General features: G+C 41.9%; 1 protein-coding gene across 13 annotated transcripts in view; it reads right to left on the bottom strand.

Moving 5' to 3' along the window:
• The window catches only part of TIAM1 (TIAM Rac1 associated GEF 1), a 201,480-nt gene that overhangs the window by 29,676 nt on the left and 152,856 nt on the right, over positions 1 to 18,948 (bottom strand). For all 13 annotated transcript variants that reach the window (XM_062002044.1, XM_062002004.1, XM_062002035.1 and 10 more), the window contains 4 exons: positions 17,091 to 17,195; positions 13,411 to 13,492; positions 8,380 to 8,466; positions 4,156 to 4,380 (listed from right to left, as the gene is read on the bottom strand). In XM_062002044.1, coding sequence (XP_061858028.1) covers positions 4,156 to 4,380; positions 8,380 to 8,466; positions 13,411 to 13,492; positions 17,091 to 17,195 — 499 coding nt within the window. The remainder of the gene's footprint in view (positions 1 to 4,155; positions 4,381 to 8,379; positions 8,467 to 13,410; positions 13,493 to 17,090; positions 17,196 to 18,948) is intronic.

Genomic DNA, 18,948 nt, shown 5'->3' with positions numbered 1-18,948 from the left:
TAGACTCTTTAAAAATACCTAGCTACTTCATATCTAGAAGATTAATACACCCATTGAAATTTTATCATTTATACATTCTGCATTTTGATTTATATGCCTCACAGTTGTCCCTGCAGAGTTATCTCTTATAGTAGAGGTCTCCAAAATATAGATGCATGCAAAACCTAAACCTCTGAAACTGTACCCTAGAGTTTAACAAACAAAAAGTGGTGAATTGTGGGGAGACCACAAGCAAATAAGGATACTACTTCCATTCCCAAATCTCCTTCTAATAACAAAATATCTTCTTTGTGACTTTGGAGAAATGCATTGCTGTGTTTCCAGCTTTCAACCTCTCATTCCCCGGGCTGAGCAGGGCAGAATAAGGAAAGAAAATACTCCTCATGGGAAAGGGAGACAGCTCTCACTGATCCTTTTAGGCAATAGTGAAAACATGCTGCAGGGCTCTAGACAGAATGAGAGCTAGTCCTCCTCCACCAGATTTATGCAGACTGCATTAGCAGGAGAGAAGACAGGAAGCCAGGAAAAACGGTAATAGATTAAAAGAACAAAACTTGTGCCTCTGCAAAACTGATGCAGTGTGAATCCCTAGGGGAAAGTATATATCTTACCCAAGATGATGTTTTTCATCATCTTTTGGATATAAAATCCAAAGTCATTTCAAGAATAACTTGTTAAGTAAACACAATGAAGTAACCACTGCCACAGAGCTATTTGCAGCTCTAGCCCCAACCTCAGTACACAGGAGCATGGTCAGTCACTTCAGAGAGGTCAACTCTCAGAAACGCAGCCCCACTTTGCTCCTGGAAGAGCTCCCACTGAGTAATAAGGCATTAGGAAAGCTTCCTTGAGAAAGAGGTAACACAGCTTCTTTCTGTTGAAAACACACAATATGATTTCCCTCACACACACACGCACACACACAAAATCTACCCATTGCTGTCTTCATGGCTGATGAAGGATTTCTAGTGAAGAAGATAATGATAGGACACCAGCATGATCAGCCAAACAGACCCTGAATTTCTGGAGAACGGGTATGCCTACAGGTGATTTCTACCTGCTAGCATTCTGGCCCAGAACTGTTTCACATCCCTGCTGAAAGGGAAGCTAGACAACTTCAGGTTTGAAGAAAGTCTGCATGCTATAAATAAAGCGAATAATAGAAATCAGTAGGCTGATTTGCCTCGTCGGCCAAACTGCCAGTGATCAACAAGCACACAAATAAATGGGTCAGTGGATATGTCGTACCTCACTGCTCTCTACAAGATGCTGTGGAGCTGAGACCAAAAATTGAAGATACAGTGTCTCAAATAAAAACATGTACCCCTCTTTAAAATTTCATGTGGATCCCATTTTTGGTAATGAATACTTGAAAAAGCACAGGGCTGGAAGAAGAAAGGCTTTTGTAAAACACTGTCTCCTATAAACATCTAAATAGAGAGAAATTGATGGGGAAGATCAAAGAGCTTGCCTCCCAATCACATACTTGGGTGCAGATCCTTGATTTCACTCCCACTTCAGTTTAAGTCATCCCAAATTAGATCATCAGCACTGTTTAGCTTTAAACACCATCTTAGTGTCATTCTTCAGAGGCATATTTCATATGGCAACTACAGGTGCTTTCAGAAACCGCCAGAAACACCTGCACATCTGCCAATGGGCTATTAAGTTGCTGTTGTTGGTTAAAGAAGTATTCTTCCCAGTTTGAGGAAGGGAAAAGGAAGCCCCAAAGCTTAACCCAGGTCCTGTAGAGTTATTTATGAAGGAAGTGCTTTGGCCCACCACACAGTTCATGTGCTCACCACAGGACATGGAAAAACAAGCAGCTGTTCCACACCACTGCGACAGCGACAAAAACCCAGCTCAGGAGAAGCTTACAAAGGAGGACAGGCGTGACTCAAGTTGAAAGCTGCACAAAGGAATTCATATCTACAAAGCAGCAAAGGCGGGAGGTCTGTTTTAGCGGTGACATGTCCATTAGCCATGTCCTGTATCTTCATTTCATGTGGGGCACACAGGGTTATTACTGGACAACATTACAAGGCATAAATGCTAAGCTCTCCAGACACATTTGGCAAACTGTGCACTATCTCACGCTCAGCAAGGTAAAGGACCCCGCAAACACCCACAAAATAGTGATGCAGAGAACTGACAGCAGCAGAGAAACAGCTCTTGTTGAAAAGAGCTGTTGAGACCCTGTGTTACAAAATGTGACTGCTCTGCTTTAGAAATCACTATGTTGCGTAAATACTCAAGTCCCAGTTCTTTGCACACAGGGCAGACACTCACTTCACTGAAAAGTCAGGGTATGAGGACTCAGCACGTGGAGTTTCAGTGAAAAAGCAGAGGCAAGACAAAATGTTAAGGGCCCATGAAGAGCTGATGTTATGTAGGAAATGGGGGCATCTTGTGGCCACCTACAAAAATGTGCAACTCGTGCTCGATTTTTCAGCAAAAAAGCCTAACTGGGAAAAGTTCAATGAAAACTAAAAGGGGGAAATGTTCTTCTGAAAAAGTTGAATTTTAACTGCCTTTGGGGAGTTATCCCATATCTTACATGGGGTTGCTTTTATCAGTTCCTTCAGAGGTATTTGCAATAAGCTGTTTTTAAGCTTTCTTGTTCATGCTACTCCTCTTGCTATTAATATTACACTCCCCAATATCAGACACGTGGTCCAGCTTTCCCTCTCACCACTACGTGTGCCCATCACCTGAACAATGGCATTTTTGCTAGACCACTTTCAGTAAATATTTTACGCAAAATGAGAGCAGCATCCAGAAGCATTGAAAGACAGACTGTACCTCCCTGACCCCTTGCAGGCAGACACGAGTCAATGTGGTCTTGAGCCCAAGCAAACTGTTTTTCACTGTGGCTCATTTCCTGCAGCTCAGCATCATTCTAATGCACCCACACTGCTCCTGGGTTAGCTCCAGTTTGCACGGACTCATCCCAGAAGCCCCTACACCAAAGGATTTCAGCAATCAGATAGACCATGCCCTGGAAGAAGGCTCACTTTTACACCAGTGAAGTGCAATTATCAGCCTCACTCCTACTTCAGCTTTTTATTCCAAATGCCCAAAACAAAACCGTTTCATAGTTGTCAAAACAATTATTTTGACATTTATGAAACCTTTAGTTTGAGGAGAAAACAAAGTATGTTGACATATTCAGATGCCATTTACTCTTGACCGAAAGTCAAAATTTACCTCAGCTCAGAATAGTTTTGATTATGTACAGATTACATCTCTTTGGCCATTCCATTGATTTTTCCCTGTATTTTAAATTATTAAAAAAAAAACTAAAACAAGCAGCTACATCCAGTATCCTCTCTTCTGTTTTTGAGTAGGGAGAAGATATTTAGAAGCCGGCAACTAAAACTAGACTAAGCCGGCAAGTAAGAGGAGACATGGTGAAGGAGCTTTCCTGCTATCCCAGTGCAATTCCCAACACTGTTCTCTTTCAGAGGGAACGGCTAGCTGTTTTTCTGCAGCCATTTCTATCCTCCCAGCATGAATGCTTGTCCTCAGCTGGTTCAGGAAGCTAAACTAGCGGCAGACAACTCACATTTGCTAGGGGTTAATTTTCTGCCAGTTTATTCCTCTGAACAGGGTAGTGTGGTGGGAAGGAATGCCCTTTCCCACCGCAGTGTGCTGTGGGAGCAGTTAGATATGTTTGGCTGTAATGTCAATCCCTACCTTCAGGTGTTCTGAACTGTCCTTGTGAGTTATTTATGCATCTCATCAAAAATACAGAGCTCCTATGTGTTTGATAGAGAGGTTGAATGCTTATCCCCTCCTCCTTCCCTGCCATACATATATCCTGTGGGCAAATCCAGAGATAAAGGCACTTTCTAAGCAGCCCAGAAGCAAGCAATTAGTTCTGCAGTTCACTGAAGGCACAGTTAGATGATGTGACATACATTCATCAATGACACACGTTTCACAGCCTAACCCTATATGCAGCCATCCTTCAATACCACCTCATAATATACCTCCAGAGCTTACAGAGCTCCCATGTATTATGCACCCAGTGCATTCAGACTCTAATTCCTCTCAGTTCCACCACAGAAGTTACATGTAGGGAGCAACAGGATTACACCAGCACATCGTAAGCATGAATCCTCCTCCTGGTAATTTCTCCATTTAATTCAGTACCTTGGTTGCTCCCAGCAAATGGCAGGGTGCTGTCACTCAAATCAGATGGGTTTTCCAAGCGACGTGGTGGTGGCTGCGTTAGTTTCTGCCCCTCCTCTACCTCAGGATAGGTGCGCACGGTAAGACTCAGTGAGGGCTGAACAAGGGCATCTTTCAGCAAAGCTGAGTCCAGATCCTCAGCAGCTTTCTTGTTAATCTCCACAATTTCATCACCAGCTTTCAGGCCTGCAACACAGAAAGGAACAGGTAAGACTTGCACAGTAACCTTTCTGTGACCGACACACATCAAGGGTGTCTATGAGGTGCCAGACAGTACTGTGTCTAGACATAACTAAACATTTATGACTGCAAATGATACTGAAATGTGATGGACTTTTGTGAGACGTGTTGTCAGGCTGGTACTCCAGTACTATCCCTGAGAGTGCAGTGCTCAGAAGTCCTTCACAACACAGCAGCAACAAGTTATCTCCTTTTCCCTCACATCATTCTGCAAAGGAACAGACGCTGTACCACACACCACCCTACACAACACATTGCTCATAAATAAATACACACCAAAGGACAGAGTCAGACTTATGAAAGGCGGACAGAGCTGGGGCTCTTCAGTTTGGAGGAGACTGAGGGGTGACCCCATTAATGTTTACAAATATGTAAAGGTTGAGTGTCAGGAGGATGGAGCCAGGCTGTTCAGTGATGTCCAATGATAGGACAAGGGGCATTGGGTATAAACTGGTACACAAGAGGTTCCAAAGAAATATTTCTTCACTGTGAGGCTGACAGAGCACTGGAACAGGCTGCCCAGATAGGCTGTGGAGTCTCCTTCTCTGAAGACATTCGAAACCCACCTGGACGACTTCCTGTGTGACCTACTGTAGGTGATCCTGCTCTGGCAGGGGGATTGGACTAGATGATCTTTCGAGGTCCCTTCCAACCCTTAAGATTCTGTGGTTCTGAGGCACTGCACACAGGATAGGGAAAGGATGGAGTAGCTGGGCTGGCTTGACTCTGGCTATTAACTTTCCATTCCATGTAAGTGAAGGCTTTTATTCTAAGTGGTGACCTATCCATACACCTAGGAAGAGAGAAAATGTTTCCCACTCAGCCAAGGTGTACAGTGTAGGACTTTAGACAGCCTCCTCTCTGGCCTTATCTGAAACACGTCCTAGAACATGGATCTTCAAAAGGCAAATTTTAGTGCTTGCTAAGTTAGTCGTGATTTTTTTGCAGTCTGATTTCAGGAGTTATTTATAGCACCAGCGCCCTTGGGAAAAGAGGATCTGCAGATGAAACAGCTGACTCTCATTCACTTCAGGGGTGACACGGCAATGCCAACAGAAAACACACAGCCCTCTGAGGTGCTGCAGGAAATCTGACCTTCCCCTCAGCCAGCCCAGCCCACTCTCCAACTAACAGCAGCAAACTGGACCAGGATTTAATCCCAAATAATCTTTAGGGTCAGGCAGGCAGCAGCACACCAGGGTATGGTCGGAATTGCTCCTGCAGCTGCAGCTTTTGTCTCCAAGCTGGCAGTCCTCCACAGGCATGCCCCTAGGAGCCAGCCCACTGGGCACCAACAGGACCACCGTGGCATCCCAGACACCATCCTGACATTTACAGGGATGACAGTTGGAATTTACCGGGTCAAAAGAGCTGTCCTGTGGAGGTGACCTACCCTCATGCCATGCAGTTCTATGGCTGGGCTACCATAGAAACTATGAGCCTTGCCATCCTTAAAACCCAGATTTACGGCCCAACTTGATGGGCCTGAACAGCAAGCTGAGATGCATCCTCCAGAAAGATTACCTACCCACATTCAGGAAAGAAACATGGAAAGGAGAAAGCTAATGAGTTTCAGTCTTCTTTAGGAAAATTGAGGCCTTTCTAAATGCATGCAATTGTGCCCAGAAACTGTAGTGTGGCAAGCAGTTTTGGAGAGAATTAAATGAACTAGATAGGATAGCTACAAAATAAATGGACTGTAAAATCATATTTGAAACAAGGACAAAACAAGGCAAGTCAAGCATTTAGCATTATTTCATTTATTCTACATAGCAATGCCATGTCATAATAGTAGCACATTAATATGCCTGCAACCATAAACATCATATCTAGGGCTTCACTTCCTCTTTGCAATCCTTATTTTGAATCATTTGGGATAAAGCATCATGTCTATCTCAGTACAATCAAGCACCTCAAATTCCAACAATGGTCTGGCTAATGCAGACCAACGGGAAGAGAAAAGAAAAAATCATAAAAATTATTAGGAGAAAATGAAATTTCATTTTTCTGATTGGAGAAAAGATTGAAAATGAAATACTGTATCTCATCTTGTTAGGCTTACTCTACAAAGTGCAGTCAAATGCAAACATGCGTGTAAGTAATGGGAGGAAGAGAGTTTTCCTCCCTGCTTTCTGCTAACTCTGGGTAGTGTCTTGTCACAATATCCTGTCAAGTACTGTTCATACAGAAGTGGCTTTTCGTATCAATTATGGAGAGCAACATATCAGTGAAAGTATGTTTTAGCATTTCAGCTCCACAGGAGGCAGTCTGTTCATGCCTTAGTTTAAATTGTTGCTCAAACATTAACTAAGAGCAAAATAAGGAAGATCTGATGAAACCCCTCACCATCATATTCTCTTTGCTCCCTACAGGAAACCCACAAGGCTTTATTTCCCTGTGTCAGGCTGGAAGAGAGCCACTCCCCAGCGTCCATTCCAGGCTTTTGGCAGAATACCCACCCTGTCAGCCAGAGAATCATATGGGCCTGAGGTGGGGTGAGGAAGGAAAAGAAATATGGTCTTTTCAAGCTTAATAGACAGAGGCAGCAGCCCTCCAGAACTACGTATATGGTTTTCCTAAGTTAGAGTTACAGGCTACAGCTAAGCCAATTCGAGGCTCCCTGAAGCCAGAAGTGTTCCATCTCCCCTGCCTCCTTCTTCTCCCTTCCCAGTGCCTATCTGTGCAGTCCTGTCTCTCCAATGTGTCACTTCAGCTGCTCGCCTCACTCCAACACCAACTAGCTCTGCTTGCTGGCAGATCAGAAAAGTGGACATACATTTGTGCCACAGCAGAGTTTCCTGTCAGGTCAGTGAGCTGAACTGTCTCAGCAGACTGCCGGAGTCAGTGCAAGGCAAAGGGCTGGAGCAGTTTGAGGGACACCAGCCCCCATTGCTTTCAGCAACAGCTAGACATTGAATAAGCTCTGCAAGACCAAATAACCACCCACCAAGAAAACTCTGAGGGTGTTTCTGAGGTCTCTGCATACACTGATAGGTTATTAAGAGATGAGAGTCTTCTCACTCTTTATGCTCCCCATGTTACGCTTCAAAATCCAGTTAGGTTTCATCTGCCCCAGCATCCTGACCAGTCCATCTCATAACTGCACGAGTAGCAGTGCTGGCACATCCGAAAGGACAACAAAAGGGAAAAGCAGTAAGGGCATAGCAGTGTTACGTTTGACCTCAGCTTGGGAAAGCTGCAGTTAAACCATACCGTGCCCTGCCCTGGGACAAGCCTGGCAGCCTAGTTATCACTGCCAGTTTCTGATCCAGGTGCTGTCAGGCTTCCTGCAAAGGCTGGAAGCAAAACTAGAGGCAGTAATTCCAGCCACAGAGAGCACTATGATGACTTCTACTGTACCTGTTTATCCTTCAGGGACTGATTTGAGAGGGCTCCTGCTACTCTTTCTAGCTGCAAGGGACATGCTGACTCTTGCTACATACACAACAAGTCAAAACAAAGAGGATGACTGCATAGCATAGCTGATCCCAAGAGCAGAACAGCCATGTATTCGATACTCAGGTTCTTCATCCCTTTTTTCTATGGTATCTAGCAACAGGACAAGGGGTAATGGACAAAAAGCTGGAATACAAAAAGTTCACCTTGAATATAAGAAAAAACTGTTTTACTGTGAGGGTGAGGGAGCCCTGGCACAGGCTGCCCAGGGAGGGTGTGGAGTCTCCTACCTTGGAGGTCTTCAAGACACGCCTGGACATGTTCCTGTGCAACTTGATCTAGGTGGACCTGCTTCTGTTGAGGGGTTGGACTAGATGATCTCTAAAGGTCCCCTCCAACCCCTACTATTCTGTGATTCTATGATTCCCAAAAGACCATGTTCTCTGGGATCCCAGTTCAATGTGATCATCAACCTCCTGTCCCAACAAGCTCATGGTCTATAACAGGATTAAACAAACAGTACCAAAAACACTTTAAAAAGTCTTTTACCTTTCTTGAAAGCTAGGCCTGTCTCTTTGACACCATTCACATACAGTCGACGAATCCCTTCTTCTTCCACAGAGGACAGAGAGAAACCTAGGGACATACCCAACAAGCTGGTTAGAACAAGCCACCACTTCCAGTATATCCTGACAACTGCACATGCTACAGTTAAGGCTGTGCTGTCCCTGCAGCCAGCAGGCATGAATTCCTCCTTCCTCCTCTCCCTTAAACGTTTACAAATGTAAAGGGAAATTACAAAACAAAAGTGGCTTTAACAAAAACCTGAACTGAATTTCTGAGTTTATATATAAAAATATATATATATAAATCATCTACATCTTTATTTGAGGATACCACAGTTACAGAACATTGGAACAGACTTCCAATTCTCTTGCCAGAAAACGTTACTTCAAGAAGTTTTGTTGTTTGCAGACGAAAGCTGCACAGAGCTGTGGTTTGTGACCCAAACGGACAAAAGCCAGGGAACGGAGAGTTATGGCTGACGACATCTGGAACTCAGGCGAGGCATAACAGCTTCTGCTAAAGTAGAATGCCAGCTTTTACTCTTTTAAATTCCTGGACTGGACAAGTTTGTAAAGATGACCCTTTCCCTTTTCCCCTTTCTTTTCTCAGCTGCTCCTGGCACAACATGTCATTTATCAAGTCTTAGCTCCGTGCACATTTCATAGCTACATTAGAGACCTGCAGAACAGCCTTATAATGAAGTACTGACATGGTCTTAAGCAGTGCAAATGGTACTTCACATTTGGGTTTGGTGATTTTCTTGCCATTTGTGCTTGACACTATGTAAGATAACGATGTGTAAAGGAAATACAATGTGGTTAAATACAGTTTGTTTATTTACTGTTGAGAGTTATCTAAAACAGAACATTTGCTTTTTTGAAACTTCATTACTCCCTAAATAGATGCAGGTGACCATTTGCTCTCTCCTTTTCCAAATAGAAAAACATTTACAAACCTCTGGGGGTAGACATCTGTTTGAGACAGAATCAGCCACCAGCCAAGACATGCAGATGTGCTGAGAGCCTTCAAGTTGATGCTTATGGATGAGAAGTTATTTTTTCATCCATCATTTAAAAAAAAAAAAAAGAGGAAGAAGAATGTGGCAGCCTAAAAGTGAGGAGCATATGGCCCTCCATGACTTACTGAGATACTTGGAATCTGTATGCAAGCTCCTCAGCCTGAACAAAATGAAATTTGTGAAGCTCACTTAACACACCAACTTTGGCAAAGAGAAAAGCTCTCAACTAAACAAAGAGCAGTTGTAAAATATAGTAGTTATTGGTTGTCATCACCACAAAGCCTACCTGGAAAACCCTTACACAGAAGCACAGTGGAACATGCCCAAGACTGCAGTTTTAGTCAGCACAAATTACCAGTTAGTAACACCATCACCATTTTGTAACTGGAATGCTGGTTTGTGGCCAACTATCATACAGTTAAAACAAGGCTGAGTTGCATCTCAAGCTCTCCCTGTGAAGGTGAAGAGATTAGCACGCCCAAGCAATTCCAAGCTCCCGTTCTCCTCCATGAGAAGATCTCTGTCTCCTCTAATCTGTTAAGGCTACATGCACGTGTTGTGTTTTAATTCATCTTTCGGTCAAAAAAAAACCCCTCAAACATAAGTCCTGAGCAGTAATTACTGGCAGAACGGGTGTAAGGAGCAATTGCACATTGTCATCAGCTTTAAGAGATGAAAGATGGGCAACTGGCAACAGCCTTGAAATGGCTATCTCACAAACACACTTAATCCCTCCAGAGAAGGGGTATATGACTGTACCCCAAACATAGATAAATTGCTTTATTTCTGCAGTTGTGATTGTGGCTGAATCTCATGAACAATTTGAAGCAGCATGCCTGACCCACAGTACCAGTGCCAGTGCTTTCACAGCCATGCAGTAAAGCAGAGCAGGGAACTCATCCAGATGACAAGTACCTTCCCTGAAGTGTTTATGTGCCTATATATGTATATGTAGTTTGTATATACACATGTACAGTACAAATGTATCATTTCCATCTGTCTGAATTCTGCAGGTGCTCCATGCAAACACACGTACAAGCACTGCATGAGAGGAAGGGCAAGAGTGGGTGGACACAACGGTGATTGCATAAGATGTCATCACTGCCAAAAAGATTATTATCAAACTGCATATGGACTCTGAAACACAGGTGTGAAGAGATGGGTGGTGACCCAGACAGAGCCTTTTCTTCACTGCAAAGTTTTGATGACAGGAGAACAAAAGTCTGCATCTGTAAGTGCACATGGCCTCACTGAACCAGCACAATACCCGAACAAATCCGCCTCCAGGAAATTACCTTGGTCCTCTGAGATAGACAGTTGCTAACAAAAATGCCAGCATGTTCCTAGTGCATACAGGAGCTGGAAGCAATAGGCTCTTACATCCTGATTTCTGCCCACACAACCTTTGTAAAGAGGCTGACAGGTTTAACACTGGCAAAGTCCAACACACTGGCCAGACACTCCAGGAGTGCCTCTTACCCACAGGCACACTGTTGGGTGTAGAAACACTACAAAATGTTCCCTGGTGAACCTTCCCTGAAATGCCCTGCTTTATCCTCTTTACATCACACTCAAGGTGTGTTCAGGCATGATGTCAAAGCTGCTCCAAAGGCATGCTAACACCTGAAGGAGCAGCACTGCCCAGTCCCCAGCACCACAATCTCTAGGCTGGTCCAAAACAGTTTGTAAAGCCAGCAGACAGCTATTCACTTCTATTATTATCTTTCTGCTCGGCTAGTAAGCTGTACTGGCCTGTCTTAATTGCACCCCTTAGTGAAAGCATTCTGCCTCCCTATCTTTGGTACCGTGTCTGTTAAATGGAGATAGCAGCACTAAATCTACGTTGTTGGGATTAATGAATAGCTGCTTGAGAAGGATCTTAAAAATTCAAGGTGATTTACAAGTGTTATTGTTGCTATAGCTGGAATACTAGCAACAGCAACAGGTAATGTCACTGCTGATTTTCATAATCTCATCCATTTTCAAAATGAAGACTTTCCCAGTTCTTCTGGAGGAATCAAGGCACATGGAATTTCGATACATGTTTTTAAAATATGCACTAATTATGAGGCTTTAACAAAGCTGAAAGGAAAAAATAAGTAATCATCAAAGTCCCTTAGCACTCCAGACATTCAGTTCTGCTAGTGTCTCCTGACCTGCTGCTCCCAGCGCTTGTTGAAGTGCCTGTGAGGGGGTGAGCCTCCAGCACTACCCAGCTGATTCAGAACCAATTCTAAAGGCAGCCCTGCTCACACAAGAGTTACATGGGTGCTTTAGATGCTTGGAGGTTGTACAGTCATGTTATCGATGTAGCTTATTTTCAAAACAAAATCAGTAGCAAGAACCCTTAAGCAACCCTGTTAAAAAGAACCTATGCTGAAACTTTATAGCTCTGATCTTTGTGTCACCAGAACTTGTGCACGTGATGCAGCTTTCCCTCTGCATTGTAAAAGTACATATTAGCAATGCTAATCCTATAAAGAGACTAAAAGAACCAAAAACTCAAATACATCTAACATACAGGATGGGAAAGCATCTCAGGAGGAACCCTAGCCTTCCCCAGCACTGAGACAAGATCAACACTTCACCTCTGCTTCCCACACACACGTATTTCAGCACACACTTGTCACTGTTTCTATGAGACACATATGGTCTACCACTGCCTTTTAGAGCCAAAGTAAGTTTTGTCATTTTCTTTCACTGAGAGCAAAGTCAGCTTTGGGGGGGTGCATTTAACATTCCCTCCCTGAAAGGTCGGAACCACTGAACAGATAAAACCCACGTCTCACAGATGATCTCATTTCACAGGACATGACAGAGCATTTCACGGTCTTTCCCATCTATCACTTAAAAAAAAGGAAAGAAATAAACAAGAAATGCCACACTACCCCTTACTCTTGTAGTGCTTTCAGGCACAGCATAATTACTGAACCTAGGGCCATCACTGTGCTGGTTAATATTCCTTTATTAGGCCTTCAATATTCAAACTGCAGTCAGTAGCAGAGCTTTGTAGCAGAGCTCAATATTCAAATGGCCTGCAGCTGTATAATAAACAGTTTGAGAATTCAGAATTATTCTAGACATTAAAACAAGAATATTTAGATAAACAGTGAAAAGATGCAGATTGGCTTCCGGCAGGGGTGGTTGCACAAATAACTTCAAAATACACTACAGAACTTTAATTGCCAGACCAAAGGGCAAACTCATCAGGCTGGAGGTCTGTAACTTGAAATACTTGAAAGCTAAGAAATACCACCACCCCCATGCAAACATTAGGGATTTTGCTGAAATTACACAGGATGGACTTCTCCTGCCTTGTGTTTTATGCACCTCCAAGAGTCCACAGGACATCCTCAAGGGCATGCACTGGGGCCAGGCTTCCCCAGCCTCAGAGAAGTCAAAGTGAGACAGGTGTCTGCCTTGCTTGTCCTTGGCAGGTGGGGAAAGCAGCCAAACAGCCTCTCTTGGGACAGCTGCCTGGTTGCAGCCCCTATGATGACTCCTACCCATAGTGATGTTCATGCTTAGTGGAAGGAGGGAAGGGGGGGAAAGCCTTCTAGCCTGCCAGCAGCAGTAACTCACATCAGCAGCCCTTTCCCAAGCCCCACTGCAGAGCCCCTGTGAACATCGTGATGCAGGCATTCATGTAAGATATGACAACTGGCAGAGAAGCACTCAGCTGCACAACCTCTGTAGGTGGTGTTTTGAGAAACAACAAGAAAACATTTGTCCTTTCTTCCAGGGTAGCTCTTATCAAAGAGTTGCACATCCTACAGCTTGAGCACCAGGAGAAAGAGTATTCAGTGCACTACAAATAAAACTGTCCTGCTCCAGGGCAGGGAAGCGAGCTTGCTGTGGATAGCAGAGGAGTCAGATGTGCTATTTTTACTGTGTTCAACAAGCCTTTCAGGTATATCAATGAATAGCAAGCAAGAACCTGCTCATGCTAGAACTAACTTGGTAGAAAAATAAAAACGTATCAAGGAGAAACTCACCATAAATATCAGAGGATGCATCAGACTTCTCTATTTGAATGTGCTGTGTAATTTTCTGACATATTTCTATTTCTTTGTACAGCTGAATAGAAAAAAAAATGTTAAAAAATGTTACTGTGGGAAGACATATCAACTGTAAATTTTTCAACAGATTTTTACTTTTAATTGGAGGTGGAAGAATGGACTGTGGTCATTATCAAACAGTCATTCTCCACATTCATGAGATGTATTAGTAGTATCACTAAGCCTTATTGTTAGAACATAGTTAAAAAGGAGGAAGCAATGTTTTACCACCATCATAAAAGCAAGGATGTCTTTATTTCACTTGGTCAAGATCATTTTGAGTTCACAAGAAACAGAGCTTCTATTCTTATTGTATTTTATGGGCAGTCAGCATCTGACATTTTTACAGTATTTTGATTAAGACATTGCAGGAATTCAAATGTTCAATAGTATTAAAATTGTAAAGAGTTTCTTAAATACATTTCATTATTGTTAGAGGACTACCAGATTTGACAGGTGGCTCTTAACATGAAATTTTACCTTTAACATGTTTATGTTTATTTGTACCAAGAAAAGTTCACAAGTCTCTCAAATGATCATTAACACCCTTCCTGGGAGACTGGCACAAATTCACACCTAGGTAATAACCCAGAAGTCTACCCACCCAGGTGTAATTCACTCTGCCCTTCAGGAGCCAAGCAACCCCTCAGCAGGGCTACACCCTTCAACCATATTTTGTGCTCTGAAGTCACTAACATTCTCCTGTCTTGTGTGGCTCACTATTGTACCTGCTCCCAGCTCTTAACAAATGAACTTGTACTGGGCCTTGTCATCTGACCTGAGGCAAGGAAATCCCACTTTTCCAGACAAAGTAAGATATTTAGAGCCTCTGAGCTGGCACCCTTGGGAGCCAGTGCTGGCTTAATCCTTGTAAGACAGCCTTGACACATTGGAAAGCTCTATCTCAGCACAGGTTGGAAGCTATTTTTTCCATAGCACAGGCTAGCAATTCAGTAACAAACCATCCTGATGTCTTTGGAAAAAATCACGCTCACAGGTGAATGAGAGCCCACAGGTAAACATTATCTTTGTTTATGTTCTGGATAGGAGAGTGTAAAAAAGCAATTCAAAGTAATCAAATTTTGGAAACTGACATCAGTGTTTGGACTGAAATATTTAAACCATTCCTTAAAAAAATATTAGTAACTTATTAGTAAAGGGTTTTTATTAATACAAATACAATTTTATCTTCTGCTTGCATCAGTAACAATATTTTAAAATGCAGCTTTCAAATACGGTAATGTATTGTTCAGACCTTGAAAAACAGTCAAATGACATTTACAAAAATCTCAGCTGTATTTCAGCAAGGGTTTTAAAAAGAGGAGACAGAAAATAAGGAGTGAAAATAGCAGTATATTCAGAATTAAACTTGTCTCTGATCCCTGCAGTCATATAAACTGAGCGTGCAGGACCAGAACCAAGAAGGATGGCTGACAAGCCCTCGCAGGGATACAAGAGCCACTCGCTGCCTCTCAAGCAAGAACCTCTATTGAATGGAAGACAAATAACTGGGATGCACAGACTGCAACTGAGCTTCCCAAAGAAGAAAGCCAGTTCAAGAGCAGCCCTGAGGTGCTGCTTGCATTTTTGAGCCCTGTGAACCTGACTATGGTGGCTCACACCATGAAGCTGCTGGCCTCATGGCCACCACAGACACATGAGGCCCGGGGCTCTGCATGGAGAGATTTGACAGCAATAGTGGGAGCATCCCAGAGCGGTTGCCAGGAAGTACTCAGGGACAAAATTTCCTCCTGACAGCAGCTGCATTGACCTTGGAGAAGTGACAGTCTCTCACAGTGCTTCTCATAGAAGCTTTGGGATAGTTAGTAGTAGTAGTAGTAGTAGTGGTGGTGGTGGTGGTGGGTTTTTTCTTGGGATTTTTTTTTTTTTTCCCTGAAGACTTTTGGCTTTCCCTTTTTCCTTCTACCACTTTTGGTCTTGTCCCAGCACCCTTTCCCAAGGCTGCCTTTTCCAGCAGCCCCAATGACTTCATCTCAGACTCATCCTACCTGCAAGATTTTCAGGGAAGTCTCCGGTCTCCTGCTTCCACCTACAAGTGCTATCCTACCCAAAGTAAAAAGTCTGGCATGTCAAGCTTCAGTCAAAACACTCCAACACTTAGTCTACAATAAAAGGTGCTTAAAAGTATAACTGCCTGGTACAGCACCTAATATTAAACACATTCGGAGCCATCAGAAACATTTTTAACACATAATAAACTGAGCTTGTGAATTTTTGAAAGACTTCAGTACACAAAGTGTTACCATTAGTGTTTTGAAGAGGAATGGAATATAGGTATTTAATCTCAATTTTTTACTTAAATGTGATATATTCTGAAAGAAAAAGGAGTGACATTATAAGAAATAACTTTTCTGCAGCAATATGTGTCTGGAAAAGCATTTTAGAAGATGGAAGACAGCTCTAGCAAGGTGACATCAACATTAGATGATACTATAAACAGTTACTCAGGAGACTATATAAATAGAAGTGTTAGTTCTACCATATTGCACTGGAATAATTTAATTAAAAACTTAAATAACTGACATTTTCTCAAGAAATAAGCACACACAGAAAAACAAATATAAAATGTGTGTTGTTTTAATGTTACTACATTAGCTAAAACCCTGAAACACTTTCAGCATGTACACAGTCCCATCGACTGCAGAGTTTTGGTTTAATTTCATTTTTTCAGGGTAAACAATGACCAATGACTATGTCAGTCCTATATCTTCTCAACATAAGTCACTACAGTCCTTCCATGCAATGGAAAGCTAAAATCTGTCTACTCCGAGTTTTAATTTTTCCCAGCTATATTTCACTTTCCAGTCTTAGTACTCCACTAGCACCTTCTCATCCTTTTTTATTTTGTTGACAGTGTTAATAATGAAGAAAAGCATCCATAACTGGCCAAGTTTTACTTCTTACAAATAAAACAACCACCAATGAAGAGAACTTTTAAAAGCTTACAGCATGCATGTGTAGTAACACAGAGTTAAAGCATGACATTAATTCTGTTTGCTCTTTTTTTAATCTCTCATTTCAAAATTCCTTTGAAGTCTGCTTTTGAGATGAATCGTATGAAAACAGCCAACTGAAGCAATTAGGAAAGTATATTTTCTCAGCTTTTTAACCTCAACATTTACCTTTTCATTTACTGAAAGAAACCCCAGAACAACAAAACAATGAACAAAAAAGCCCAACTGCTTGAGAATTTCCCTCCTCTTTAAAACTCAGACAAAGGGATCAGAACAATACTCAGGCCTTAATACTATGTCTTTAAAACCACCATAGATAATATGAACAACAAGAAAAGGCACTCTTGACAGAAGTTTACCTTTAACATAAGTTATAGTGGTTTTCACACATTACCTGCGGCTGTTCCTCCTTTCTCTCTTCCAGACAGATGCATGGATGTACAAACATAAGCTAAACACCTACTCTCCTCAAGATGAAATGTTTGGGGAGATTACATTACTGTAGGCCAATTTGCTATGGTCTGCAAAGCACTATAATTGCAAGTTAAAAAGCATAACTCTGCATATTACAAATGTCAGATAAACACTAATTAATAGTGTCCTACCAAGTGTCATTTAATTTTGCTCAGTAGATAGCATTACCAGTTCATAGATATCCTCTTCTGGCTTTGGTACATAAAATTGGATCTGGTTTTCAATCAGGAACTTAAGACGCAGGTAGTGAGCAGAGTGATCCAGCTGGTGTGTCTGCAAGAAATGGAGAAGAGGCTTTAGAAAAAAAGCAATCAAAACAATGGCTCATATCTTCTACACTTAGAGAACGGCCTGACACTCATAGCACGAAAAATGCCCCAGCACCATCTTTCACATGAGGCCTGTGATCTCCTAACTTGAACAAGAACCTGAACCTCCTACTCTTCCTCAGAAATAATTGTTCATTTAACCAGTGACCAGAATGTCAAGGGCAGTGCTAGTACTCCAAGCAACCTCTTTGGCTCTGCTTATCTGGCACTTCTGCTCCCTTCCATGCTATTGCAGAAATAAGCAAAAACTATAACAGCAGAAGACTCAGAGCATACCTATGTATACAAAGGGCATTTAAAATTGCACGGAGGAAAATACATGTTCTACTAACAGATATAAATTTAACATGATTTTCTTTTTTCTGTTTGTTTGGAGTTTTTTAGCATCCTTATAATTTAGTGGGGTAAGTTTGATGCAGTAAATTTCAAGCAAGATTAATATTAAAAAAAAAGCCCTGAATGTCCTCTAAATCCAAACCACCTCAGAGTACTGGCTTTACAAGGCTAAAAGAAGCCAAGAGTCGCATACTGGATTACATCCCACTGGAAACAGGTCACACTGTTTTAATGAATTAGTTATAATTAGCTAAAGATATGGCATTTGGTCTGGGAGATGTTAACGACCTTTTCTCAGCATGATTAATAAGCTTGATTTAAGCAGAGGTTAATGCAGTGTGTAATGAAAACACATTAGAATTACGATAAACACAAAGGATGTCATTCAGAAGTTATTTTCAAAGTTCATAAATTGTTACTAAAGCTAATGAAAAATCCCAAAGTGATTCACAAACACAGAAGGTACATTGTCCTTATTGTCACTTTTGAAATCGCATTATTATATGCTTTTATACATTGCCCTCATCATAACAGCAAATTACCAAAGTTTCCTAAGCTGTACTAAAAACAATGTCTCATCTGAAAATTCATGCAAGCACGTCATTACTGTCTATTTATTATGTTTTGTACATCTTTGCTTATCCAGTTCAAGCCAAGACAATGATACACCGGGACTCAGCTGACTGATCACACAGCATAGATGATGAGTAATGTACACCGAGTGACCTGTGGAAAAGATCACACACTGACCTAGCAAACCCTTCAGCAAATACTCAGAGAACAGTGAATGTTTTTGAAAGTCTAGATTAGCCAACAAATAAGAAAAGATATATCAGTAAGAATGAAAAAAAAAATAAAGGACCAAAAGACAGTTCTGTTGCTGCACTTCACGTAGCTCTACACTCAAATATGTCCAGTTCAAAGATCAAATTATCCTCATATGAAATCGAGTATCTGAAATGCAAAAACCTCCATAACTCAGACAAATACGTAGTTATTTAATTAAAGAATTTGAAAGCTATCAAGAGCCAAAATAAAACCAGCTGAATGTAGGAGATCCTTGCCCTCTCCCCTTTCGTCATTTTTAATAAGCACTTTGAGTGCTTTGTTCTTTGTTTACTGACCATTTTAACCAGTTCTCTCTCATACACACACACACACACATATACACTAACACTCCAGAAATTAAAGGGAAGCAGAATTGGCTCTAATGGTTCAGAAATGATACAGAGGAGTCCTACATTAGTTTATGGTCAGATTAGTTCACTATCCCTAGACGCAAACTGAAGAGTGCTTTGTACACCAATTAAACAAAAACATACAGAGGAGGTACAAACCCACAGATAACATATCCCACGTCT

Source organism: Colius striatus, chromosome 1 (assembly GCF_028858725.1).
Source record: "Colius striatus isolate bColStr4 chromosome 1, bColStr4.1.hap1, whole genome shotgun sequence".
Lineage (NCBI taxonomy): Eukaryota > Metazoa > Chordata > Aves > Coliiformes > Coliidae > Colius > Colius striatus.
The sequence above is the reverse complement of the archived record's forward strand: the minus strand, read 5'-3'. Positions and strand labels throughout refer to the sequence as shown.